The sequence below is a fragment of the Peromyscus maniculatus genome, chromosome 19 (assembly GCF_049852395.1).
Source record: "Peromyscus maniculatus bairdii isolate BWxNUB_F1_BW_parent chromosome 19, HU_Pman_BW_mat_3.1, whole genome shotgun sequence".
NCBI lineage: Eukaryota > Metazoa > Chordata > Mammalia > Rodentia > Cricetidae > Peromyscus > Peromyscus maniculatus.
Window position 1 is genome coordinate 55,669,186 of NC_134870.1, and position 26,771 is coordinate 55,695,956.

At 43.7% G+C, this 26,771-nt stretch overlaps 1 protein-coding gene across 1 annotated transcript in view; it reads right to left on the reverse strand.

The window, feature by feature from the left end:
- Atp8b1 (ATPase phospholipid transporting 8B1) overlaps nucleotides 1-26,771 on the reverse strand; it is a 130,310-nt gene that overhangs the window by 11,116 nt on the left and 92,423 nt on the right. Inside the window, exons 12-22 of the mRNA XM_006985186.4 lie at nucleotides 24,197-24,387; nucleotides 20,508-20,716; nucleotides 18,635-18,678; nucleotides 17,407-17,563; nucleotides 12,167-12,355; nucleotides 10,244-10,356; nucleotides 9,239-9,403; nucleotides 8,114-8,225; nucleotides 6,767-6,842; nucleotides 2,960-3,092; nucleotides 2,258-2,546 (exon numbers count right to left, since the gene is read on the reverse strand). Of these exons, the coding sequence (XP_006985248.1) occupies nucleotides 2,258-2,546; nucleotides 2,960-3,092; nucleotides 6,767-6,842; nucleotides 8,114-8,225; nucleotides 9,239-9,403; nucleotides 10,244-10,356; nucleotides 12,167-12,355; nucleotides 17,407-17,563; nucleotides 18,635-18,678; nucleotides 20,508-20,716; nucleotides 24,197-24,387 (1,678 nt within the window). The remainder of the gene's footprint in view (nucleotides 1-2,257; nucleotides 2,547-2,959; nucleotides 3,093-6,766; nucleotides 6,843-8,113; nucleotides 8,226-9,238; nucleotides 9,404-10,243; nucleotides 10,357-12,166; nucleotides 12,356-17,406; nucleotides 17,564-18,634; nucleotides 18,679-20,507; nucleotides 20,717-24,196; nucleotides 24,388-26,771) is intronic.

Consider the following 26,771-nt stretch of genomic DNA (forward strand, 5'->3'; position numbering starts at 1 on the left):
GGGAAGGGAAGGGGAAGGGAGGAAGAATAAGTGATCCCATTTAGTGATTCACAACCCTTTTCAAAACACATAAATAGTGCTTACAAGAGTTGTGGCTGCCAAGCTGCTCTCCTACCAAACCATGGCCTCTTTCCTCTCTGAACTGGCAACTGAGAGAAATGTTGAGATTCCCAGCGGTCTGCCCAGACCTGCGGAAGAGGCACTCTGTCTTAGGCCCCAGTCTGCAGTCTTTGAACTTTTCCATGGAGCAGTGTGTGAAACCGAACCTTGTCACAGCTCACAGGGTAACTGAGGCTGAACAAACTCTAAGGAAACACTGTTTTCCTCTAAAATCTAAAACACAACCTAGTACTCTTGTTTTGCTAAAAGATGATGTTGTCAAATTGCCTTCTAAATAATTGTCTTCATTCCCATAGATTGGTGCTGCTCTCAACCTTGGTCTCTCTATCACACACACACACACACACACACACACACACACACACACACGCCCCACACATACACATGCACACATGCGTGCACACACACACTAAATAAGTAAATGAAATTTTTAAAATAAAAGTTTAAAATAACTTCAGAAAAATGGGCTCACATGATGTTTATCTGTTCCCTTGTTTTGCCCTCTCGAAAGCAGATGGCCAACCCAGGAAGGAAACTTTGGAAGGCTCCATCATTAATAAAATGACAAGTCTGTAAGGCCTCTAACCTTCCAGGACATCGAGAGGTCTACACTGTACCTGAAAAAACTCACATTTGAGTTATATTCCTTTGACAAGGTAGTTACAGTCACATCAGGGTACGTGATGGGGAAAATAATCCAGAGCTGGCCACAGAGGAAGGAGCGATCTAACTCAGAGCAGGCAGTGGCATCTGTGTGGTAGGCTGGGCACAGAGCAGATAGCGGAGGGGGATGAAATTGGCAGTGGGAACAGATAGGCGTGTTGATAAAAAGCAAGAAGACATACGTCATCTAGATGGCTCCTGCTGAAGAAGACAGGGTTGGAAGGCTCTTAGCACATACCAAGGAGGAAAAGAGAAGACTCTGAGGAAAGAAAGAGATGGTTTGTGAGTCATAAAACAGGCTGGATTAAAATCTGGCCGTATGTAAAGCGCTGCAGTTCCCCAGCACAACAGGTCATACGTGTGTGTGTGTGTGTGTGTGTGTGTGTGTGTGTGTGTGTGTATGTGTGTGTGTGTGTGTGTAGTCACGTCATAATTCACCTTAACCGCAACAAGGCGATATCACAGAGTTAGAGGACAGAGAAGATACCTTTCTTGTTTCAGATGAGAAAATGGGTCTGAGATGAAGCCCCAGCTGACGCGGGAGTTTGGTAGCAAGAAGAGAAGCCGCAGGTCAAGACAGCTGGGGTGCTTTCATAACATTATAGAACCTGAAAGTCCGTAATTTGAAAATCTAAAGTGCTCCAGTGTGTGAAGACAGGTGACCAGCACTCAAAAAGTGAAATCCATGCAATCTCTCCCCAAATGGAATATCTCCAAAACCTGAAACACTTTGGCTAGAAGATAATCCACCTATGTTACCTAACAGTACGATAGGCAGAAAAAAAAAAGACCAGGAATGGACACACGGGTGAGGACCAGAGGTCTGGTCCGCATGCTCTAACATCTGTGTAAACATGTCTCTACATGACAGTCCTTCAGTGGTGAGTAGCTAGGATCCTCCAACTGGAGAAAAGATCATGGACTGTGCTAGGGAGCGCAAGACCATGAGATTGTGGTAGAATGTTTTCTTCAGGGCTTAGGTAAGAAAGAATAATATCCTCAAAAATGAATACCAGAGTTGGCAGTTCATGCTGAGTGCAGCAAAATCTCTTGCAAAATTTATTACATATCAAGGGTTTTTATTGCATTAAAAAAAATCAACTTTATTTTCAGGGCTCCTTAGTTTTTAATCAGGATAGAAACAACAGTTAAAAATATTAAGTTTTTTGATAAGCCCTTAAAAACACAGGAAAGGAGCCATCCTGAGGGGGGGAAAAACCCACATTGCACATAAAAGAAACTATAATTTTCCCAGCTACAGCTCATCTCCTCCTTGATGTACCATGAGTCCCACATCTGCTGGACATACTGCAGGCTTCCTGAGGGTAAGTCAAGGCAGGGCATGACTAAATGCCTTCAGGGTTATGTGCCTTATGATGCCTCAGCCATGGGACCTGAAGACACAGCCCCCTCCTGTTCCTACCACATCTGTCCAGCAGGGTGGGGTGCCACAGGCCACTCACGCACAACTCACTTTTGATCATGTTCACGTCATTGGCCCCGTCTCCAATGGCCAGCGTGATGGCCTTCTTGTACCTCTTCACCAGATCGACCACCATGGCCTTCTGCTTGGGGGTCACGCGGCAGCAGATGACGGCGCTGCACTCACAGGCCAGGTCCACAAAGTTCTTCTGTCTCTGCTCCTTCTTCTCTTCCAGCCTTCTCTTACTCTGGGTCCGCATCCGCCTCTCTTCCTCCGTCCTTGGGAACTTCAGCTTTAGGATGTTACCTCGCTTGGTCTTTTTCTCTAGAAGGATCTCATTCTGTGACATCGGAGGAAGAGAACATCATCGATCACTTTAGTTTTTACACCAAGAGGACCGCTCCCAAGACTCGAGTCATGGGAAGCAAAGTTCAAGTGTTTTTAACATTGATTATTTAGCTTCTGATTAAAAAAAAAAAAAAGACTTACAATAAGCATATAGAAAATATGCGTTCTTTAAGAGAAAGGCGGAAATGACCCACTTGTCAAAATACCTGGATAATCAATTTCACCATTTTGCCCTAATCCCTTCCAGATATCCTCTAACATCAAGGCTCAAACTTAGAAAAATCGCACTTGTTTTTATAGGCTAAGAGACTTTTAGATTGACAGGCAGTTAGTATGCAAAGCCATCAAGAATGGTCCCAGGGGACTTGTTTGAGTGACAGGCAAGAACTCACTACTGATACACACCAACCAAGAGCCAGTGATGATTAAGGCACGGTTTTCTCCAGGTGGAAAAAAAGGTTCATACACAGGGGGTACAAATTTCGAAGAGACGCCACTTCTGTTTCTCTGATTCTCCATCCTCGTGTGAAGAAGAGAACTATGGGAAAATAAAATGAAGTATATAAAACATACAACCATAAAAGGCACTAGATTGTAATTTATTTTATTTTAATTTTTGAGACAGGGTCTCACTATGTATCCCTGATAGGCCAGGAGCTCACTATGTAGACCAGCTGGCCTTGAACTCACCAATCCCCTGCCTCTGCCTCCCAAATGCTGGGATTAAAGGCATGTGCCACCACACCTGGCTCTAGACTTTAATTTTGACATCACTTTAAAAAAAGTCATGTTACAAAAGTACTCAGCATAGCACTTATCACATTGTTGAGTGTGCAGCTCAGTAGTGTTCGTTCAGCTAGTCACATGTAGTGGAGCCAATCTGTCTTGGGAAGCTCGCTTGTTTTGTGACTGGCTCAATGTCACCGATGTCTTCAAGGTCATCAGTACTAGAGCCTGTGCTATACTTCCTTTCCTTGTGAAAGGTGAGTGACATTCCACTGTATGGATATGTTGATTTTTTTGTTTATCCAATTCATACCTTAATGGACACGTGGGTTGCTTCTGCCTCTTGGCTATTGTGAACAGTGCTCTATATACATGTGGTTGGGCATATATTTTTTTTTTTCAAAATCCTGCTTTCCATTCTTCTGAGTAGGTACCCAGGGTAGGGCTACTGAACAATACGAACATTCTATTTTGAATGCTCTCAAGGAAGGCCCATAATGTGGCCATGTGTTTTTCACTCCATCAACACACACCAGGGTTCCGATCCCTCAGAGCCTCCCCAGAACTTAGCAGTCACATACATTTCATCCCACTGACACACACAGAGTCTTGATCCTCCTAGCCTCACCGGAATTTGTTATTTTTTTTTTTTTCTTTCTTTTCTGGTCATCCAAAAAGAAGTCATATTCTGTGACTTTGACGTGCATGCTCCTGACACTTCATGATGCTGATCGCTTCTGTATGGCCCTTAGCCCCAGTGCCTCCGCTGTGAAGAAATGTCTAAGTGTTGGCTCCTCGACCATGGGGGCGCCATGTCCTTGGTACTTGACCATTTGTCAAAGACCCAAATAATGATGCGGGTAACAAAAGCAAGAGAAGGGACGCAGTCTTGATGTGAATTCCCCCATCTACTGTGTGACAGAAACAAAGCTGATTTCCACATACTCAAAATTATATCTGTTTTTCAAAATTCTCAGTGCTTGATTTTTTTTTAAGATTTATTTTTATATTTAGTTATGAAAAGTATGTGTCTGTGTGAACGTTTGCCACATATATGTGGGTGCCTGAGCTGCCTGACATGGGTGCTGGGAGCCGAACTTGGGTCCTGGGCGAGAGCAGGATGTACTCTTAACTGCTGAGCCACCGCTCCAGCCTTCTTATTGCTTTAAAGCAAAACATTATTATAAGGCTTCCATCTGATGGGAAAGTGAGCCATGGTATTTTAGAGTGGAAGAGGCCAATCTCCTCCCCGTGTTACAAATCAGAAAATGAAGGCAGAAGGGGACGATGTGATTTTTACTTTCAGGGAATCCATGGGAAATCTAGTATAAGGATTCAGATCTCCACACCCAGCCTGAGGCTTTCTTCATCCAACACACACCACCATCCTTCTTCGTTTTCAGAAGCAGGTTTCTCTTGGCACTATTGGGATCTTGAACCAGATAGTTCTCCCTCCTGTGTGGCCACTTATTATAGAATATATGATTTCTATAAGGTTTAACGTGTCCTTGGATTTTGCTCACTAGAATCTGATAGGACCTTCTTCCCCTGTGACACTCATCAATGATGTTTTCAGACGATACCGCTGATGCCTGAAAGGTGAAAATCAATCCTAATTCGAACCACTGCTCCCAGGCCAGTGAGATCGCTCAGTGGGCCAAGATGTCGGCTGCACAAGCCTGAAATTCTTCCCCTAGAACCCACGTAACCGTGGGAGGAGAGAACTGACTCCACAAAGTTGTCCTCTGACCTCCACATATGTGCCACGGCATGCACAATAAAACAAACAAACAAACAAATAAAACGTAGAAGCACTGTCAAGAGGACTGGGTATTTATTAACTTCCTTCCACATCATTTTAATTCTCACTTTCAACCTCAAAAATGAGTGAGTATATAGGTCATTAAAAGATTGGAGCAGAACATGAAACTATTTGATAGGAGCCATCATTTCAAAGAACCATCTAGAAAGCCATCTAGAAAGATGGCTCATCTCTCTATAAATGGAAAGCTGGCTGAGAGAATGTTCATAAAATCTGATGTTTGTATAAACTCCTTGTTTAGTTTGGCTTAGGCCCAATCTGACACTTTCAAAAGAGAGATCGGAAAATTAAGTCCCCTCCGCCCCATGTATAAAAAGTAAATAAAACCATATGGTACTTAACCAAATTGCTTGCAATTAAAAACTACTTAAGTAAACACACTTATTGGTATTTAAAAAAACTTGCCAATTCAAAGAGGCATGGTTTATGTGCTTTTATTGAAGCAGGAGTGATTTATATCACAAAGCTACTAGCTTTGTGTAACAGCAGATTGCCTAATGCACTGGGGTGGCTTGCAGAGTTGACTGCATTAGGAAGGCCCATCAACTCCATCCTGTGCTAGGACACACAACAGATGTGTATTAACAGCTTAATTTGACTTTGTGCCATTAGACAAGACTGTGATTAAAAAAAAAAAACTTGAGGAATCAACGGAACGATTAAGCTAGCAGTAAACGCATCACAGGAAGTGTATAACTTGTAACTAGACTGCGCCTTTACATCACACGTTTCCAGGTCTGCCACAACTGATTAGGGGCCAATGAATGGCCCAGCCCAAGCCAAGGCTTGAAACACCAAGTGTGCTCTCTTTAGAGATTGCCAATATATGACCTATCTACACGATATAATGCACTAACACTTTCATTCTGGGACAATTTTTATTTTCTCTTTTATGTCTGTTTCAAAAGATGAAGTCCCTAGGAAAGGATATAAACATAATTCATATTAATTTGCTGGCAATGGGGCTCGGGAGGTGGGTCAGTGAGTAGTGACTGCCATATGGGAATGAAGACCTGAGTTTGGATGCCCAGTACCCATGCAGAAGACTGGGTATGACTGTCTCACTTTTTTCCAGTAGACAAATAAGGACATTTTTCTAAAGAATAAAGAAAAATGGCTCCTTGCAGTTCTTGGGCCCCTCTAAGACTGAAATATGTATAAAATGAGCTGAACTATGGTAACATGGGATTATCTATTTCATTTGAACATGAAAAAGAGACTCAAGTACATAGAGTCTAGCTCTAATTTCTCCCTATTTTCTGCCTTCTGCATCTAGTCTTGACTTGGTTTGAAAAGAAATCAACCAACAAAAAAACTCAAGCTACTATATGCTCTCACACTGCAGGCCCAGTACTTACTTATTTCTTCTCATAGTGGTACTTACTCTACATCCTCCCATAGCAGGTACTTACTTTATGTCTGCCCACAGTGGGTACTCACTTTACATCTGTCCATAGTGAGTACTTACTTTACATCCTTCCATAGTGAGTACTTACTTTACATCTTTCCACAGTGAGTACTTGTTTTACATCCTTCTATAGTGAGTAGTTACTTTATGTCTGCCCACAGTGGGTACTTAGTTTATATCCTTCCATAGTGAGTACTTACTTTACATCCTCCCATAGCGGGTACTTACTTTATGTGTGCCCACAGTGAGTACTTACTTTATGTCCTCACCATAGCAGATAGTAGTGTCTTCTGTCAGAAGTTCACAGGCAAAACCTATGTTTTCTGCCGTTTCTACAACAGATTAAAATGAAGCCAGGTGTTATTTCTACTTGTCTAAACCATGTTGAGTATCCCTTATCTGAAATGCTTGGGACAAGAAATGTTTGAGATTTGGGACTTTGGAGTGTGGATACACATACACACACACACACACACACACACACACACACACACACACACACACACACACGATATCCGGAGGATGGAATGTAAGTCTAAACATGAAGTCACTTGTATTCCAGATGAACCTTACACACAGCCTGAGGGCAACTTTATATAAATCACTTACACAACTTTATACAAATCACATGTGTTTTGACCATGACCTGTGTATCATAAGGTCAGGTGACATCATATCAGGGCTTAAAGAGTTTTGGATTTTAAGCATTTGAGGTATTCCTTGATGGCATTTTTAATTCATGATCCTAACCACATTCAACCAAATATGCTGTTTTTCTGTAGTAATATATAGAAACCACACAAAAAATAATTTTTTTTCTCTGTAATGAAATAAGTTGGAGTCAAAGTCTAGTTTGAGATACTCTTAATAATCAAGTGTACTGTGTCATCAACCCAGAAGTTGGTTGTATAATGAATCAATGTCCATTAAAATACTAAACATTCAGCTCCTGTGGCTTCATCATGAGGCTAAGGGTTGGGCAAGGATGACGGATTCCGTGAACTCCCACATGGGGCTGCTGCTAAAGACACCCTGTCCTTCTTTCCATTAGCATCCATGTGGTGTTTGTCAAAGGCCAGGGTTGTGCTTCTCTTGGGAGAGTGCTGGAGCAAGAGACAGTAATTTCCCGAGGAAGACTTGGAGGATAAAGCATTGACACTGAACAATGACTCACCCCGCTCTAAGTTTAAACGCCAAACAATTTCCTAGCACATAAAATATTTGTCATAATTCTCGAGACGTGAGATAGGCGGGGAAACCAACGCTGCTGTGGCAACATTTTGCATTGTTTTAGTCTATGTTCAACAAATGGAAGAGTGCTGGAGAGAAAGCAGGGACGGGGCATGGCCTCCTGGGATAGCAGCTCATTTCTGGCTGGAGGGACAAGACAAAACTGGGCTTAAATTCTAAGAAGCAAGCTCTGCTGCTGAGAGAGGTCAGGGAAGGAGATGGCCTGTGTGGGCTGGACCTGGAGGAGGGGTTTTAAAAGGAGGGAGCACCTCCATTCCCACAGGACGGGAAGTCTACGAAGGTCATCTTAGGCTAAGGAATAGCAGCTATTAATATTGTGACTTAACCGACAACCCCCTACATGATGGATTACCCTTTTTGTCTCCTGTAAGTACCCAGATCTTAATGTCAGCTTTTGCAAGTTTTGAAATGGTTTCTGGAACTCCGTCCTGTAGCTTGTCTTCAATAGCTGTGGCTCCCAAGAGCTGGAATAGATATTTAAAAAACAGCATATCAAAAGTGTCTTTAGAGGCAGTTTGACTATGCTAAAGAAGGAGCACAATCATGTAAAGAGGACTAGGGCTCTGATGGTGATGGCTGGTACCACTATCAAAGGCTGGGGGCGGGGTTGCACAAATGATGTAAGACAAAACATTAAAAAAATGTGTTTCCTTAGGGTTTAATTTACCAAGGCAGAAAGAGCAATTACAGATGCTGGGCGTGGAGCCTCACCCTGAAAAATCTAGCACAAAAGAGGCAGAGGTAGAAGGCACACTCATAAGTTAGAGGCTAGCCTGGGCTACACACTGAGTTCTCTCTCAAAACAGAAAAGTGCAAACACAAAAAGATGTTAAAGACCCACTTTCATTGTGTTTGGGGCCGTGCAAATATAAGCCTCTTTCTTAAGCTAAAGGCAGTACTACCCTTTGGTTGATTATTTCCCATTAATATAAATTCAAGAAAACCATGTATGACTTTCAAAACATTTTAATTGTTTTGATATAATTTAAATTAAATTGCTTTAGTAATTCTCCCAACAAAGTCACTAAATGCTAGGTGCTTTTTCCATTTTAATAGGAAATGAAATGTCTTTACTGCTATAACTTCAAGGCCAAGCTGAACCACACAGTGAGTGCTAGGCCAGTGTAGTAGAAGCCTACACTACACCCCCACCCGAAAGGAAGAAAGACAGACAGAAAGGAAGGAAGGAAGGAAGGAAGGAAGGAAGGAAGGAAGGAAGGAAGGAAGGAAGGAAGGAAGGAAGGAAAAGAAAAGAAAAGAAAAGGAAAGAAAAAAATGGTGTTTTCTCTTTTGGTTTTTGTTCTGTGATATCAAATTTTATTGTTTGCTGAACAAGAAAAATTTAAATGATGTAGCTATTTGTACCAACTGCACCCATCAAAGAATTCTCTCTAAACCATTATATCAATGATGCAATAAAACACACATTTTAATTTGTTCAGAATGTCAAAGAGAAAGTTATTAACGCTGAACTCACAATCAAGTCCTTCTCAATCTCTTCATACACTTTATCCAAAGCTTCATCCCGGTTGGTTGAGGCCACGCTGGCAGCCATAAACTTTTTATTCCATTCTGCAAATTCTTTTTCTTCAATTTCCTTGTAGCACAGGCACAGGGTTCTGAGAGTTTCACTAGCAAAGACCTGTTTTATTTACAAGATAAAATCCACCCATGCAAAGAATAGTTACCTTTCAGAAGATTGATTTTTAAAATTACATTCGTACTTACATTTATACTGTGTGTGTGTGTGTGTGTGTGTGTGTGTGTGTGTGTGGTGTGTGTGTATGTGGTGTATGTGAGTGTGTGTGTGGTATGTGTGTGGTGTGTGTGTGTGTATGTGGTATGTGTGTTTGTGTGATGTGTGTATATTTGGTATGTGTGTGTATGTGGTGTGTATGTATGTGTGTGGTGTATGTGTTTATAGTATGCGTGTGTATGTGGTGTGTGTGGTGTGTACGTGTGTGTGGTGTGTTTATAGTGTGTGTGAATGTGGTGTGTGTGTGTGTGTGTGTGTGTGTGTGTGTGTGTGGCAGCTACGGACTAAGTAGGCTACAACAAAGGCATCCGAGCTCAGTGACCCAACACTTCCCTCCATTACCCTAACATATGGAAATGCTCTTTTTCCTTCCCTCTATACCTAGAATTTGATAAAACTCTTGGTGACCACAGAGATATTAAGCCTACACCTCAAGGTGCTGGTTGCTTGCTCAAGCTCCCTAGAAACCATTAATAATGAGCCATGATTCCCTTCTATTGGCCCTGAAGACCCAGATGCTAAGAAAGGATGTTACCATCATCATCTGGGGCATCAGCAGCAGGAGCAGGACTGCCGCCCATCATGTTCCTACTTTGGTGTTCCCAGCCCATGACAGCGAAGCAAGGGAGGGTTAACTATGAGCAAGCAGAGCTCTCATGTGGCTGGAGAGACAGTCCAGAAGGCAAGAGGGGAATCTCCAGCAGCAAGAGCCAAAGTGAGACTTACATCCAGGGCATCCTGTGTTTCCTGCTTCGTAGGATTCATCCGATGGAGCCGTTCATAAATTACGGTGTCAGCGCCTTTACAGTACAGCCTGATACTCCCTTCTGGGGTTCTCACTGGCAGCAAGAGGAAGAAAGGCAACATAAAGTGAGGTTGGTTTCTTAATATATATATTTTAAAAAACCTACATTTATCACGTGAATTGAAGTGTTGCCCTCAACAAAGATGGCCAGCGGCTACCCGCATTGAATGCAGCAGTGAAATATGAAAACATTTGTTCATGGTCAGCTCAGTTTTCTGTGTCGTTTTAACAAGTATTCATAGGCTCCATACTACATGCCATGTCTTCCATAGAATTTTCATTGTCCACACTAACTGATAGGAATCTTCCTTACCTGTCTTCAGGCTCGTACCATTTACTGCCTCTAACAAGGCTCCTGTAACCACTTTCTTAATATTGTCCAACCTGTATAGCAATATAAGCACAGAATATGCTCCATTGCTAACTACATTTTAAGTTCTCTGCAGTAGGTGCCAGGCTTGAGTACCAGTCCATATCGGTTGGGCACCCGGAAAGCACTGAGTAAACCCTAACTCCCCACGTTAAAAACTCAGCATCACAGTGAGAAAGTTTATGGCCACATTGAAGCCAAGCAACAGTTAACATCACCATCTGTGAGATAAAACACCAGGTGCCTTTGAAGGGTGGCCCTTTGAGAAGGGCACAGTGTCACTACATAGGTCTTTCTTGCCAACAGTGTGTAACCAGGATATAAACATTAAGGGTCAGTAGACAAACCCAGAATAGGGACATTCTATAGTAAAATTGGCTATAAAAGGATGAAGAATTGTTTTATTTTTAAATTCAGAATCATGATTCTCTAATTCAGTGTTTGATCTCTGAGCCCAAAACTCATACAAATGGAAGGAGGAAGATGGAGACAAAGAGGAGCAGACTAAATCATGAGCGAGTTCCTGGTAAGATCTGAAAATGTCTGCAGGTCAGTGCCGTAGAGGGCAGGTGGTAATGTTGTATCACTATGCAAGTTTCTAACTCTGATCACTCACATACATCTAAGGTTCTTGTTGGGAGGGGATAGCTCTAATGTGTATACAGGAAAGGAATATTGGACCTGTAATTTACTTTCAAGTAGTTCAGAAGACAATAACCTGTATTGATCATGAAACCGTAGACAATGTTTTTTTTTTTTTTTTTTTTTTTTTGGTTTTCCGAGACAGGGTTTCTCTTGTGTAGCTTTGCGCCTTTCCTGGATCTCACTTGGTAGCCCAGGCTGGCCTCGAACTCACAGAGATCCGCCTGCCTCTGCCTCCCGAGTGCTGGGATTAAAGGCGTGCGCCACCACTGCCCGGCTAACCGTAGACAATGTTAAAAAAAAGAAAAAAAAAAAAAAAAAAAAACAGTGGATATTAGAGAAAACACAAAAGTTCCCCCAACCATCCTTGTAATTTTCCCGTAGGTTGGAAATTATTTCAAATGACTTAGAGAAAGAAATTCAACTCTCGAAGGAGACCCTCATCTTCACCAGGTGGCCTGTTGAGAGCCTAGACTAGAGGTAAGGTTGGGACTTATGGACACAGCCAGCCTTTCCTGCTGAGGCCTCCCTTCCTGGCCTCAGGCAGAGAAGTGTTGGGAGGGGACCCAAAATTAAAGGAGACCAGGTCGGGGCAGCGTTGTTGGGTGTACTTCTGCCACGACAGACTACAGCATGATGCCTACGGCTAGAGAATGTCGAAAGTATTTGCAGGATTCAGGAAGGTCACAGTGAGTGCTGGCAGAGTGAAGAACAGAGAAGAAGAACCAGTTTCAGGAAATCCAGACAGTGGTCCATCCATCCTCATTTACTCAAGCATCACTAATAAGATGGAGGAAAGGCACATAGCGCTGAAGGAGTCATAGAGACCCACCAATGATAGACATCCGCTTCCGGTCACTGTTGAAGTCCAAAATGGCGAGCACACTGTAGGTCCTTTCTGTGCCCAGTTCACTGACGGTGATAGTGTTCTGCGTCCTGGCGAGGAAGGCAAAGCCAAAGTTCCTGGCGGCGTTTACCAAGGCGCCTTCATCAGGAGAGGCCGCCTGGTAATTGATCTGGCCTGAGAAGGGAAGCAAGAGAGAAATGCCAGAAGAGCCGTGGACTAGGCCTGAGCGTCATGCCTGAGCACTGTACTGAGGGGCCTCTGCACGGCCCGGCACATCGTATAGAAAAAGGTTACACAGAAATCAAGACGTCATAAACCTTAAATTTCCTTCAAAATGGAAAGTGGTCATAGAAATGGCAAATAAAACTGTTCTAAAATGGGTGTGTGAGGAGAGGATTGTCAGAATTCCACTGTCTAGAGGAGAACACTGCTAACATTTCACTGTCCTCTCAGGACTCTACAATGTGACTGCAATTCTAACACACTGGGTGGATATTTACGATCTAATTATTTATTTATTTATTTACTTATTTATTTATTGGTTTTTCGAGACAGGGTTTCTCTGTGTAGCTTTGTGTCTTTCCTGGATCTTGCTTTGTAGACCAGGCTGGCCTTGAACTCACAAAGATCCACCTGCCTCTGCCTTCCAAGTGCTGGGATTAAAAGCGTGCACCACCACCGCCTAGCTTTCTATTTTTTTTTTTTAGGGTCATGTTTTGAGGCTGTTGGCATATCTTTAAAGATTCTTCACAAATACTATTTTACTGAGTATAAAACTGTTATTCTCTTGTCTCATGGGCATTTGGTTTCTTTCCAAAATTTCTGGCCCACAAAAAATAAAACTGTTGCAATCACTGAGTGTGCATGTAAATAGCATGTGCATGTTTTATAAACCTGGGTGTTCACTGTAAGGACCCATTTACTGAGCTGTACAATGTATATATGTCTGTCCTATGTTAGACTTAAAAGCATTTCCACAGCCAGACGAAGTTTTCAGAACAAGGCACTTAGTTTTCCAATCAGAATGCCGAGCACAGGTGTGCTGACAGCATCTCTCCCTTCAGCCACTGTGTTCCTCAGGCTGCTTCAGTTCACGCCAGCCTCCCTCCTCAGCCTCCAGAGCAGCTGGAACTACAGACACTACTGTGCCTGCTTATGCCAGTACTAATCGCTTTCCAATTAGTAATTAAAGATGGCATTATAGCCTATTTTCCTATTGCCCATCCGGAAAGCCTTGCACTCGAAGTCACCCGAGTGCTCACTACATCCAAGCACTCTATAAAGACCCAAATGCCAGGACTGGGTGCTAGGTAAGCAGCCCCGAGGACAAAGCACCTCCCTTCAACATTTTAACTTAGCTGGAACATAAACATCTGCCATAATATTGACAGAGGAAGGGGACAAAATAATGAAAGGGCGAAGTCTCCATGGTTTGGACAATCCTCACTGCCGCCCAAACCTTGATGGTTGGATTGCCAGAGGAAAAGTGTTCCAGTCGTGGAATCACAGACTTGGCAACTAACGGAGAAGGGAAGAACACCTGAGGCCCCATCCAATGCTCCTTTTCCATCTGCAGGAGAACTGTAGAGGAACAAACACCCCTCCGGAGGAAACTTACTTCAACTGCCCCTCTAGAGGCAACCCAAAAGCTTTTCCTAACAGACTCATCTGTGGATTAGAAAGTGTCACAACCAAAACAAAAGCATGGGGCTGGAGAGATGGCTCCAGCCACTTCTTGTTCTTCCCGAGGACCTGAGTTCAGATCCCAGCACCCACATCAGGTGGCTCACAGCATTTTAACACCAGTTCTGGAGGATCCAATGCCCTCTTCGGACCTCTGTGGGTGCCGTATTTACTTACTTTCTCTCTCTCTCTCTCTCTCTCTCTCTCTCTCTCTCTCTCTCTCTCTCTCTCTCTCTTCCTTCCCTACCTTTCTCAACTAAAAATTACACACACACACACACACACACACACACACACACACACACACACACACACACACACGCACTCATCATCTCACATCTCTCATGGTCTCCATTTTTCTAGCTGCTTCTGATTGACAACACCACCACAGACCTTTCCGCCACCGGCCTCAGAAACGCCTCCCACCCTCTCACCACTTCAAATCCTTAAAGGGGATGCCTCCGGCTTTGTGATGCCTTTCTCGTTCTTTGTGAGCATCTCACAATAGTAGAACACCCCCATCCTGACCCCAGAGTTCCCATAGCATCACATCCAGGGATGCTAATGTCTCCTGTGAGCACCAGATTAAAGAGTACCAGGGGAGACAGGCTCCAGGGCATTTTTGAACTCTGCTCTCCGGCCTGCCGCCTCTGTGGGAACAGTCTCTATGACTTCAAGGTTCCCATCCCAGCGGCACCGCTCACTCCCTTCTAGTCATTCTTTAAGCACTAACCTGCACTTTGAAGGGATGCTGGAGATTTAACAGTAGGTCCTGATCAACCGACTTTAAAAAAGAGATTATTACCAGGGATGCAGCTCAGTGCTGGAGTACCTGCCTAACATACGCTAGGCTTGATCCTCCACACTGTAGCGAAAGAAGAAAGAAACGAACAACTCCCAACCAAAACAAACAAACAAAAAACCCAGAGCATCCAGGTGTTCTGCAGCTAACTACGTGACCTTAGAAAGGATGCAGTTTGTTTGGGAAGAGAGAGCCTGGAGTTTCATTTAAGGCGAGTTCTTCAACATGGCTTTGAAAATGAACCAATTCACAAGGACTGAGAGCCAAGAGCAACCCCAGCTGTAAGCTCACAGAGAAATGGGGACCTCGGACCTGTAACTACGAGGAACTGAATCTTGCTTGGCCCAGTCCCATGAGCTTGGAAGAAGACACTGAGCGCCACGGGAGAACATGGCCCCATTGTGATCATAGTGAGATGCTGAGCAGAGAAGCCAGTCATGTGACATAAAATGTGTGACCTCAAGAATTAGGAGATAAGAAGCAGATGTTTCAAGCTGCCTTTGCTGCAACAACTGATTACAGAGAAACGGAAAACTCATGGAAGTATCACCACCCAGCATGTCTTCTGAAGACGGCAAATGTCCAGGGCTGTGCATATAAAAAGAGTTCTTCCTCTTCATACAATGATAATTTTAAAAAGTCAGTCTCCATTATTCTGTGGTGCTGGGAATCAAACCCAAGGCCTTGCACATGTCAAGCAAGTCACTCTCACTGGTTTATATTCCTACCCTCCGTTATCCTCATAAAAGAGAGACAGAAGAAGGTAGCCAAAGACACAGCCATATGGTGAAGGACTACACTGAACTGACCCCTGCTGGATGACCTCAGGATGCTTTCTACGTCTGAATCTGTTTATCACAAAATTTGGAGGTATGGTCCCTAAGATCCCTTCCAAAGGACCCTCTCATGGTTCTCTCGTGGATCAAAATCCAATTTCTTCTCTAACATCCTGCACCTCAAAATACTACTTGTCTTGGTTCTTAGTGGCTTTTATTTGTCATTTGCTGGACATAGACAACTCCTTGGTATGTTCAACCCTCCAACTCAGCTGACTGTGGAGCAAATAGCTGCAGGATTACGCTGGAGGAAACTTTGAACATCCACCCTTCTTCCAGTGTGTTGAGGAAAATGGTGGCGGGATGGGAACTAAACAAGGACTGACTTATCTCTGGCACACACTCCAAAGGCTTTGCCTGTCAGTCCAGGGAGGACAAGGAAACAGACTGTACAATTAATTAGTGTACATTTGTCTAAGGGCCCAGTTAACTCCCGAAGTATCACCACGCATTTGAAGAGGAATCCTACCAAAGAATCACGACCTAAGAGAACAAGGGTGCCTCAAAAGATCCTACATTAGTCTTGTTAGGAAAGTCGGATTTGCTTGGTTAATCAGACTCTGAACCCCGCTTTGGCAACTTTCTTCCCTCCTGCTATCCCTCACTCTGCCACAGACAGCCCCTCCCCCAGACCCCTCCGGTCTGAACTGTGCTATTCTGCGTTCCCGAACTATTCATTTCAGCCTTGGAGAATGGGTTTCTTTGAAATTTGCTGAGAGATGTTTTTACACCTATGCCTTCTCAGGAGTGTTTGATATCACGGCATGTGACGCATCAATGCTGGGACTCCATCAGGAGGCACTTTCCTGTTCTGTAGGGACTGGGGTAAAAAGAGCATGGAATGAGGTGGAGGAGTGACGTGCGGGCGGACGCTGCATTGGAGCCACACCCAAAACATTCCTCTCACACTTTCCACAGTCCATTTGTCTACCTAGAGAACTAGAGAGTTTATGTCCACACACGGTCCAATAACTAGCTTTTGTGGACACTGGACAGATTTCCTCTGACAAAGCAGGCACAGACTGCATTTAGAATTCTGCAAAAGAACCCAAACTCCTTGGCGGCTCACTCATGAATTCTCATTAATTTTGCTCCATCAAATGAGAAAGGCACCATAAGGAGGAGGCCCAGGCTTTCGCTGACCTAATTCAAGTTCAAAATATTTTAATCTAGAGAACAAAAGCAGACATATGAAAGAAATTAGTAGAAAATAATAAGTTTAGCATCCATTCATGATACAGATCTAAGGCCTGATTATACATTCCCAATGAACATTTGTTCAATGAAAGGATTTAGGTTATTTTATTCAATAGCCAACCATTTAAAAACCATTTATTATTATTATTATTATTATTATTATTATTATTATTATTATATTGTATGTGCTGTGTATGTATGTGTTGTGCATGATACAGTACACATACGGAGGTCAGAGAAGAACTTGTGAGAGTTCTCTCCTACCATGTGGGTCCTGGGGATCAAACCCAGGCCATCAGGCTTGGCAGCAAGGGCCTTTCCCTGCTCAGTCATTTCACCAGATCACCAACCATATCTTCTAACAGAGTTTCATTTACAAAGTGATAACCCATTCTGAGCTATAATTAAATCAATTACTTTGAGAAGTAAGACATTTTTCTGGAGCTGTGAGAAGCATTTGTCTAGCACACAAGTACTTTTCAAGCCCAATCCCACCCCAAAATGAAATGAAATAAAATAATTAAAAAAACAATAATAAGGTGTTTTATGCTTTGTTACTTTACACCGTCTAGTGTCAGGGCTCACAAATGGCCATTGCTTGAGTGTGTGTGACAGACTCGGCATTTGTTACACTTGAGTCACAAGATGAGTCACCTGCCAACTCCAAGACTAGCCTCCAGTGTCTGAGACACCAGAGGAACACTCACCATCAATTCTGTCCACCATGACCGTATGGCAGATAGAAAGCAAGAAGAAGAACTGCCGGACTTCTGGCTCCTTCCCTGACTGGATTTGCTCGATCAGATAATGGTCATAGAATGCAAGCTTTCCATCAGCAAATGTATTCCAGCTAAAATCCACTAGCTGAGAGAAATGGAGAGAGAGAAAAAATGCAATTGATGAAAAACATATCTATTCGGGCCAGCAGGATGGCCCACGAGGTAAAAGCACTTGCTACAAAGCCCTACAACCTGAGTTTGATACGGATACCTGGGATCCTCAGATTAGAAGGAAGGAATCAATTCCTCCTGCAAGCTGCTCGCTAACTGCCACACGTGCACTGTGGCAGCACACATGTGCACATGCTTATACACACATACACACAGAAGTGTTTTAAAAATCTGTATCAATCATTGATATTACCTTTTCTTTGTAGCTAAGTTTTTCATTACGTCAAAATCACCTTGAGATTTTAGCACATTCCTTTTTTATTTATATTATTATTTTTATTATTATCTTTGTCTGAGTGTTTTGCCTACATGTACGTATGTGGACCATGTGCATGCCTGGTGCCCATAGAGGCCAGAAGAGGGTTTGAAGGCATCTGATCCTTTGGAACTGGAGTTGCCCATGGTTGTGAACTGCTGTGTGCGTGCTGGAACTAAACCCGGGTCCTCTGAAAAGAGCATCAACTGCTCTTACCTGCTAAAACACCCACTTTCTTGTCTTAAGCCTTAGGAAGCTTTTGCTTAAAACAAAAGTCACACTACAGGGGGCTGAATTGTGTCTCTGTCTCAGGTATGCTGGCACCCCAATCTACGGTGCCTGTCAATTTCTTTATTTGGAAACGTGGTTTGCAAATATAACCAAGTAAAGTTGAGGTCACATGGTTTAGGATGGAAGGACAGGTGTCCTTGTAAGAGACAAATACAGACAGAGCCAAACACATGAGGAGAAAGAACTCCACATGACAAGAGAGGCAGAGACTATAGCCTGCTGCCTACAAGCCAGGATCACTGGAAACTACCGGAGGCTAGGGAGAAACCATGAAGGAGCCTCCTCTAGAACTTTTGGAGGGACCAACATCTGGATTCCAGTCTCCAGAACTGTGGGGAGATAAGTTCTGCTCCTTCATGCCCCCGTCTGCAGTCATTCAATCCAGCAGCCCAAGGTAGCAAATATATGACAGACAGCTGCCCTGTGTGGACCACTCACCTCTATTTTGCTATGGCTGTGTTGAGAAGCATCCCGATGGTCTCCTAGGAAACAAACAGCGCAAAACAAGTTGAGTCTGTGTGTGCACGGCCCCTCTTCCTACCTGGATTTGCCATCATCCTTGATTTGGGATGGTTCTAGGGTAAAGAATCATTTTTCAGAGTTGTAAAAAAAAAATGAAAAATAGAATATTAGGCCCTCAATGGCTTATACCTATAAGCCAAGTACTTGATAGGCTAAAATAGGAAAATTGCCATGAGTTAAGGCTAGCCTGGGCAAATATAAACTAACTAACTAAATACATAAATATTATTTACGTATTATTATTTATGTATTATTATTATACATAAACATTCTAAGAATATTTGGTAGAAACCATTATGTGGCCTGGAAAGGTTAAAGTATTTGCTGTCTGGCTCTACATGGAGAAAGGTGCCCAAAATACAGGTGCCTGTTCCACTCTACTCCTTTGGGACCAGAAGAGTGTCCTTTGACATGCTTTAGTCTGCCATCGCCATGGTGACAAATCCCTCAAGCCCATAGTGTCCCGTCTTCCTCAAGGCTGGGTAAACTTATAGACACTACACATTTTTTTTTTTTCTAAAGGGGGAAAATGTGCATGTGTGTATTTCTTGAAAAAAATTAAAAGTTAAAAAAAACCCTATATTTTAAAGGCAACATTAATTTCAATACTATTCATGTGTGTGGAGAATGTTTCAGAAAAATAGGCTTGTAGTGGGTAGCCATTCCAGCTTGGATCTGGAAGTTCCAACCCCCATTGAGACTCTGGCAACTGTCACGCCTACGAGGCAGGGCGAGGGGAGGCGCCTGGGGACCCGAGAACTGGATGGGCCAGTGCTCTCTCGGTGCACTCTCTCTGTGCCGGGACGCTGAACGGTGAAAGGTGGACTGTACAGAGCTCCGGAGAACACCGCTGGATTGCAATACACCTTCCCCAGACCCTGCGACCTACCCATTACTTAATTTGTGAGTTACGCCATTAAATAAATATCCTTTTAACTACGTGGAGTGGCCAAAATAATTTCTCCAATATAGGCTGAAAGTCAACTATAAACTATTGTAATCATTTTTTGCTGTACAGCTTGGTGACAAGGTGCATTTACCTTGTGTAGCTATCCCCACTATCTACCTACCTCTAGATGTCTTAATCTTGCTAACTGAACGCTCTAGCATTGCACACTAACTTAACAATACTCTCCTTTGTCCTGGCGACTTTGACTATTCTAAGTACAATCATACAGCACTTGCTTTTGTAAGCTTCTATTACTTAGGTTGATGTCCTGAGGGCTCATTCATGTTGTAGCACATTTTGTTCATCTCTTCATTCGTTGATAGACAAGTGGGCTATTCCTAGCCTTTGCCAAATGTGAATAAAGTTATTATGAACATGAGTAAACATGTATCTCCTTGGGTATCTCCTTTTCAAATCTTTTGAGCACAATACATTCCTAGACACAGAATTGCTAGACCATGTGGCAATTCAGCTTTTAATTGCTTGAAGGCTGTTTATTTCTAACTATTGATTTCGCTCTCTCTCTCTCTCTCTCTCTCTCTCTCTCTATATATATATATATATATATATATATATATATATATACTCAATAGTGCCCATAATATTTCTTTGTCAATTGGACTCCACACAGGGAGGACACAAACAACCATAGGAACGTAGACTCTGCTCCAGATAGCACCCAGGGAATGCTGTTTCTACTCCTATTCAACAGCCAACTATGCCTATTATTTCAGATGCAAAACATAACTGATCCTAGTAAGTGAAAGAATGTCTCTGGGGTCGCTCTGCAGAAAGACGTTGTGCTCCGACGTCCCCCCCCTCCACACGCCTCACACTCACCATAGATTTGCCCGTTAATGCAGCACTTTTTGAAGGTCATGATATTTTGCGTGAGTGTCCCCGTCTTATCAGAGAAGATATAATGGATCTGCCCCAGCTGCTCATTCAGTGTGGTGGTCCTCGCCTTTGCAGGGGTGTCCTTCTCAGCATAGTACATCTGCAGGTCCCAGTTGATGAAATGACTCTGTCCCAAACGGATGACTTCCACGCTAGGAGGACAGAAGAAGGCTTCAATGGTGTGCAGAGAGGGCATTGGCTGGGGATAGAGACTGCCTTCCCTGTGCACATGGGTGCAAGTTGCTTATCTACTGCTTTGGTTTCTAAGTCAGCGTCCACTCCTGTGATGGCTGATCATTCCTTAAAAACAGATTTTATTTTTAATTATGTCTATGTGTGTGTGGTGTGTGGTGTGGTGTGGTGTGGTGTGTGGTGTGTGTGTGTGTGTGTGTGTGTGTGTGTGTGTGTGTGTGTGTGTGTGTCTTTGTATGGGTATGTGCATATGAGAGCAAGTGCTCTCAAGGACAGACACAGGTGTCCAGTCTTCCTGGAGCTGAAGTTACAGAAGACTGTGAGTCACCCAATTCAGGGGCTGGGAACCAAATTTGGAGCATTATGTTCTCTTAACTGCTAAGCCATCTCACCAGCCCCGTGGTGGTTAATCTCGATTGCCCATTTGACAGGATTTTATAATTCCCTAGGAGACACACTTCAAATTGTGTCCATGAGAGTGTTCCTAAGACAGGTTTACCTGAGGTGGGATGGCCCCATATGATGGGCTGGGGTCTCCTAAGTGAACAAAAAGGAGAAAGCGAACTGGATATCAGCATCCCTCTCTGTTTCCTGAGTGCATACAATGTGACCCGCTGCCTCACACTCCTACCACCATGCTTTCCCCAGCATGACAGACCGTGTACCCTCTAACCCGGAACCCAAAGAAATCCTTCCTTCTTTAAGCTTCTTTCTATCAGATATACTGTTAGACCAATGAGAATAGCAACTGTTATTACCACCTTCCCCCACCGCCCTTAGAGTGAAACCTAATCTTCAACATGATAGTACTAAGGTAGGGCTCTTCTGTGACGGTTAGGTCCTAATGATGAAGAGCTCACAAATGGCACTTGCATCTATATTAAAGAAGCCTGAGGGAGCTCGTTTGCCCCCCCCCCTTTGCCATGAGATAACATAAGAAGGGGCCACCTGTGATACAAGTATGGGTTCTCACCACTTAGCAAGGACTCTGCCCTTTCTCATCGACTCCCCAGCCTCCTGAACTATGAAGAATCAAGTTCTGGTCTGTTAAAGTCACCCAGCTTAAAAGCCACTCTCTGCTCCCCTGACCAAACCTATCCCTCTCCAGCTCCAGGGTCAGTGGTGTCCACTCATGACACCTCATCAGCGTCATTTCCTACTCACTCTTGGGCACTTCAGTCATAGCTAAGGAACTCTGCACTCAGAACACACGGTCCAGTGGGAACAGTCACAGTGACATTATGGCCAGAACCTGGGATACAGTCATCCCACTCTCTTCCTCACTGCCCCTCATACCTAGGAACAATTGGGATGGCCAAGTTCACCTGTACAAAGAGAATTAAGATCCACAAGGTGACATACCATCATGTATCCAATGAGTCAAGTCTTTTGGCCATTAGTGCCTTAGTTGCTTACCACACTGGGGAAAAGCATATATGCTTTCTAAATTCTTAGAAATGACACAATGTCCAAAAGGAGATATCCTAAGAGAATCATGTTGATTTTAAAACTCAGATGTAAGGCTGTTTGTGCACCCGGCAACTGCTCCATTGGTGACACATGGCTGTACAAGTTCTGTAGGTGGGAATAAGTCCCTTAGAAGTGGCAGTCCTACTTGGTGCTCAACACTGAGAACAAAGCAGATGAACCCCCTGCAGACAAACTAAAATAATCCAGCAAATGTAAACCCTCAAGGGCTGCACATTCTATGTAGAAAAATCAAAGCAGGGAACAGGGGATAAAGACCGATAAGAAGAAGATGTGAGCATTTAGATCAGGTGAGGTAGAGGCCAGGGAGACAAGGTAATGCATGAGCCAAGGCCTGAAGGAAATGAAAGGGTGCAGGTAGAGTCAGGTGTGGTAGGACATGCATGTAGTCCCAGGACTTGGGTGGCAGAGGCAGAGGGTTACCACAAGGTCAAGGCCAGCCTGTTCTGAATAATGAGCTGCAGACCAGGAATACAAAGAAAGACCCCATCCCAACAACACACAGACAATGGGGACATCGCTCCATTGGTAAAGTGTTTGCTATACAAACTTGAGTACCCAAGTCTGATTCCTCAGCTCCCACATAAAAAGAAGAATACAGCAATTTAAGCCTACAGTCCATCACTGGGAGGAGGCAGGGGGAATCTCCAGTGCTTCCCCATCAGTCAGTCTAGCCCAGCTGGTGAACTTCAGGTTCAGTGAGAGATCCTGTCTTAGAAAGCACTGTGAAGGGCAATGCATGGTATGCGGGTGTGCCTGCTCATGAATGTGCATCTGAAGGTCAGAGGTCAACATCAAGGGTCTTTCTCTATGGCTCTCCACCTTATAATTTGAGATTGTGTCTCTCACTGAACCTGGAGCTCACCATTTTTGGCAAGACTTGCTGGGCAGTGAGCCTCAAGGATCTGCCTGTCTCCATGTACCCTACCACCACGTCCGTCCCTGAAGCACTGAGGTTACAGGACACACACCAGCATGTCCAGCTCTCTTGTGGGTGCTGAGGATCCAAACTCATCTTCTTGCTTTTGCAATGAGCACTTTACCCACCAAGCCATGCATCTCCTTAGCACTGCCATCTTGGTTCGCCATCTTGGTTTCTGTTAAAGTGGCCACTGAACAGACAGGCAGCCCAAGGATTTACTTCCTACTCAGAGAATACCAGTAACTACCATGTCATAAAATAAAAATAAAAAACAAATGCACATGTAATAACATTTTAAATTAAGTAAAAACTTCCAGTGACACGAGTGTGAGAGATCCCCGGTGCCTCTGGGTTCTTGGTCACTGGGGTAATAACTGACTGGTTGATTACAGGCACAGTCCCAAAGGTCCCAAATCCAACTGGTCAATAACCGTGAACTTTGATTTGAGAGGAAGAAGAAAGAGAAGAAGGGGGGATGATTATAGAGCAGACAGCTCTGACCTTGACCTTTATTGGGGTTGGCACTGCACAGGAAAACAGCATTTTAGAGAGGCTGAAGGAAAGCAGGGGACCCCTTTCCTACCAAGAGGAAGCAACAGGAAGCAGGAGCCTGACGGATGAGTCAAGCTGGAGCAACCGTAGTAAAGAAGGTTCTGTTGAGAGAACAGAGGCTCTGGAAAAGGAAGAACGTGCCACGGCATCCTGAATCTCCACTTTCTCCCAGACTCTTGGTGAACCCTGTGCTTTGGAACCCACTGGGAAGGGCTCACCAAGCAAATAACTGTCACCTTTGGCCGTGGAACATCACTGGCCTTATCTGCACAGGGGACAAGGTAAAGTGCCTGGCACAGAGGAGATACTCAAAGTTCACACGCCCTTCTCCTACCTCGCTCTCAGTTCCAAAATGAAACTTATTTTCTTCTTCCTTTTGACCTTTGAAACAGTGATTGCTAAACATGAAGGTGCTTCACTAGGAAAACGTACTGCACTCTTGCCTGGAAGCAGGAGGCCAAGGGGAGGCCAGGCTTACCTGACATAGAGAGAGATGGGTACCATGGTGTTCAGCACAATGATGTAGCCCCAGAAATTCAGGAAACCCCGGTAGGAGGGTGTGGCATTTTCTCCATCATAGAGGTACCAGGAATAATTGCCAACTTGTGCTTCCCAGTAAGCGTGGCCAATGGCAAGGCCGGCAGAAACCAGGATGAGTACAATGAAGATCTAGAAGACATGCAAAATGAAGCAGGATTTCCAACTCCATACCTTTCAAAGATTCTAATAACATTATTTAGCACTTTATATACATATGACCTTTTAATGGACTGTAAAAACATTACTCTTAAAAAAAAAACAGGACTGTAAGGATGCTTTAAAAGTACATAAGGAGCCAGGCGGTGGTGGTACATGCCTTTAATCCCAGCACTCGTGAGGCAGAGTCAGGCGGATCTCTGTGAGTTCGAGGCCAGCCTGGGCTACCAAGTGAGTTCCAGGAAGGGTGAAAAGCTACGCAGAGAAACCCTGTCTAGAAAAACAAAAACAAACAAACAAAAAAAAATCCATAAGGTTGTGACTGACTGCTTTATATTTACAAGGCTAAGTTTTCTTCACAAAATCATCTTTCAAAAGAGGAGCTAATGCCTTATCCTTAAAGTCGTTTATATTACAGGGCAGCCTCAAACAGTGCATATCGTTTGGGAAGATACCCTAGCATGAAGCAACTTCAAAGAACACTGTGTTGAGAAAATCATAGAAAATACTGGATGGAAATTGTTTTGTTTCAATTTTTTTGAGAAAGGGTCTCATATAGTCCATGTACCCCTTGACCTCTCTATATACTTGGGGATGACTATAGCCATTCTGATCTACCTGCCTCTACTTCTAGGAATAAAGGCATGTGCCATTATACTCTGTTTATGAGGTGGGAGGAATCCAACCCAGGGCTTCATTCATGCTAGGCAAATCCTCTACCACCTGAGCTATATTGCTTGCCCTGTTTTGTTTTCTGAGATAGGTCTTACTGTGTAACCCAGGCAGGCTCTGAACTCTCAAGCTTGTTTTAGTAGCCAAATGCTATGAATATAGGGATGGGCCACCATCTCCTTCTATTTTGTTTGTTTGTTTGTTTGCTTTTAAGAAAGGTGAGCAAATGTCCCCCATATTTGGGTATTCATATAGGTTCGATGCTATAGGAGCTGTGTGACATTGTCAATGCAATGATTTGAAGGATGAACTATCTCCTAGGCTCATGTATTTAAACACTTGGCCCCCAGTTGGAAGTACTGTTTGAGAAGGTGGTGAAAGCTTTACGAGGTGGAGCCTTGCTGGAGGAAAAATATCACTGAGGGGTGGGCCTTGAGGTTCTAGAGCTTGGTTCCACTTCCTGTTCCCTGTCTCTGGTTCCTGACTGTCGGGCCAACCTTACTCCTCTTTGGTTAAGTGATGTCTTCCCATGGGACAGACTTTATTTCCTGGGAACCAGAGCCAATAAAACCCCCTTTCCCTCTAAGTTGCTTTTGGTCATGGCATTTTTCATAGCAACAGAAAGGTAACTAACACAGCTCACAAGATTATCTGAGGTACAACAGGTACCATGTGATGGAGTTGAGAAGCGTATGTTTTGGGAACAAAAATTCAAGCCAGCCTCCCTGTCTCAATTTCTTTTTTCAATTTTCCTAGCAATATTTATGTATTCACAGGAGTAATAAAACTTCCAGGGAAAACGTAAAGTTCTGAACACAGACTCTCAAAGTACCTCCTTGAAATGAATGGTCCCAGAAGAGAGAGAACGATCTGTGAGTGCTCTCATTGTGATGGTTACAATGGCACTGGATACAAATATTCCAAGTCCAACTAATGTTTTTATGAAACTGGGGGTGGGAGGGTTGGTCTTTCGATTGTTTTATTACTTCTTGTGGCTGTAAGTATGTACACACTTGAACAAACTGTAACTACACATTCTGAAGCATTTATGCATTCAGGTTGAGCTAAGTATTGGAAATGCAATTCTCAGTGTGTGCAGAATAGAGTTAACCATGCAGGCCCAAGCCCACTCTCCTTGGGAGGTGGCTTCCAAGATCGGTCTCTGGCTGGCATATGGAAACTAAGGTTTGGGGAGGATTTCCCAGCTCCTTATGTCTGATTCTGCTATAACAGTGGTTCTCAACCTTCCGAATGCTGCAACCTTTTAATACAGTTCCTTGTGTTGTGGTGACCCCCAACCATACAATTATTCTCTTTGCTACTTCCTAACTGTAACTTTGCTATGGTTATGAATCATATCATAGATATCTGATATGCAACCCCTGTGAAATGATCATATGACCTCCCCAAAGGGGTCTTGACCCCATAGGTTGAGAACCACTGCCCTATAAGAACAGATCAGTGTGCCTGTTTGGGCAGACAACACCATTTATGCTGACCACCTGTATTCCTACAGGAAGTCTGGAATTTGAAGCATGGTGGGCAAGTGGAGCCTACACACCTGGCCCCCAGTTAAAAGAGTCTCTAAGAAGCGTCATTGGAGACAACAGGGCACACACACAGCCACACACTGTTGCTGAGGGAACTGAGTGCCTATCTGGTGTGATTCAATGTGGGGTCTAGAC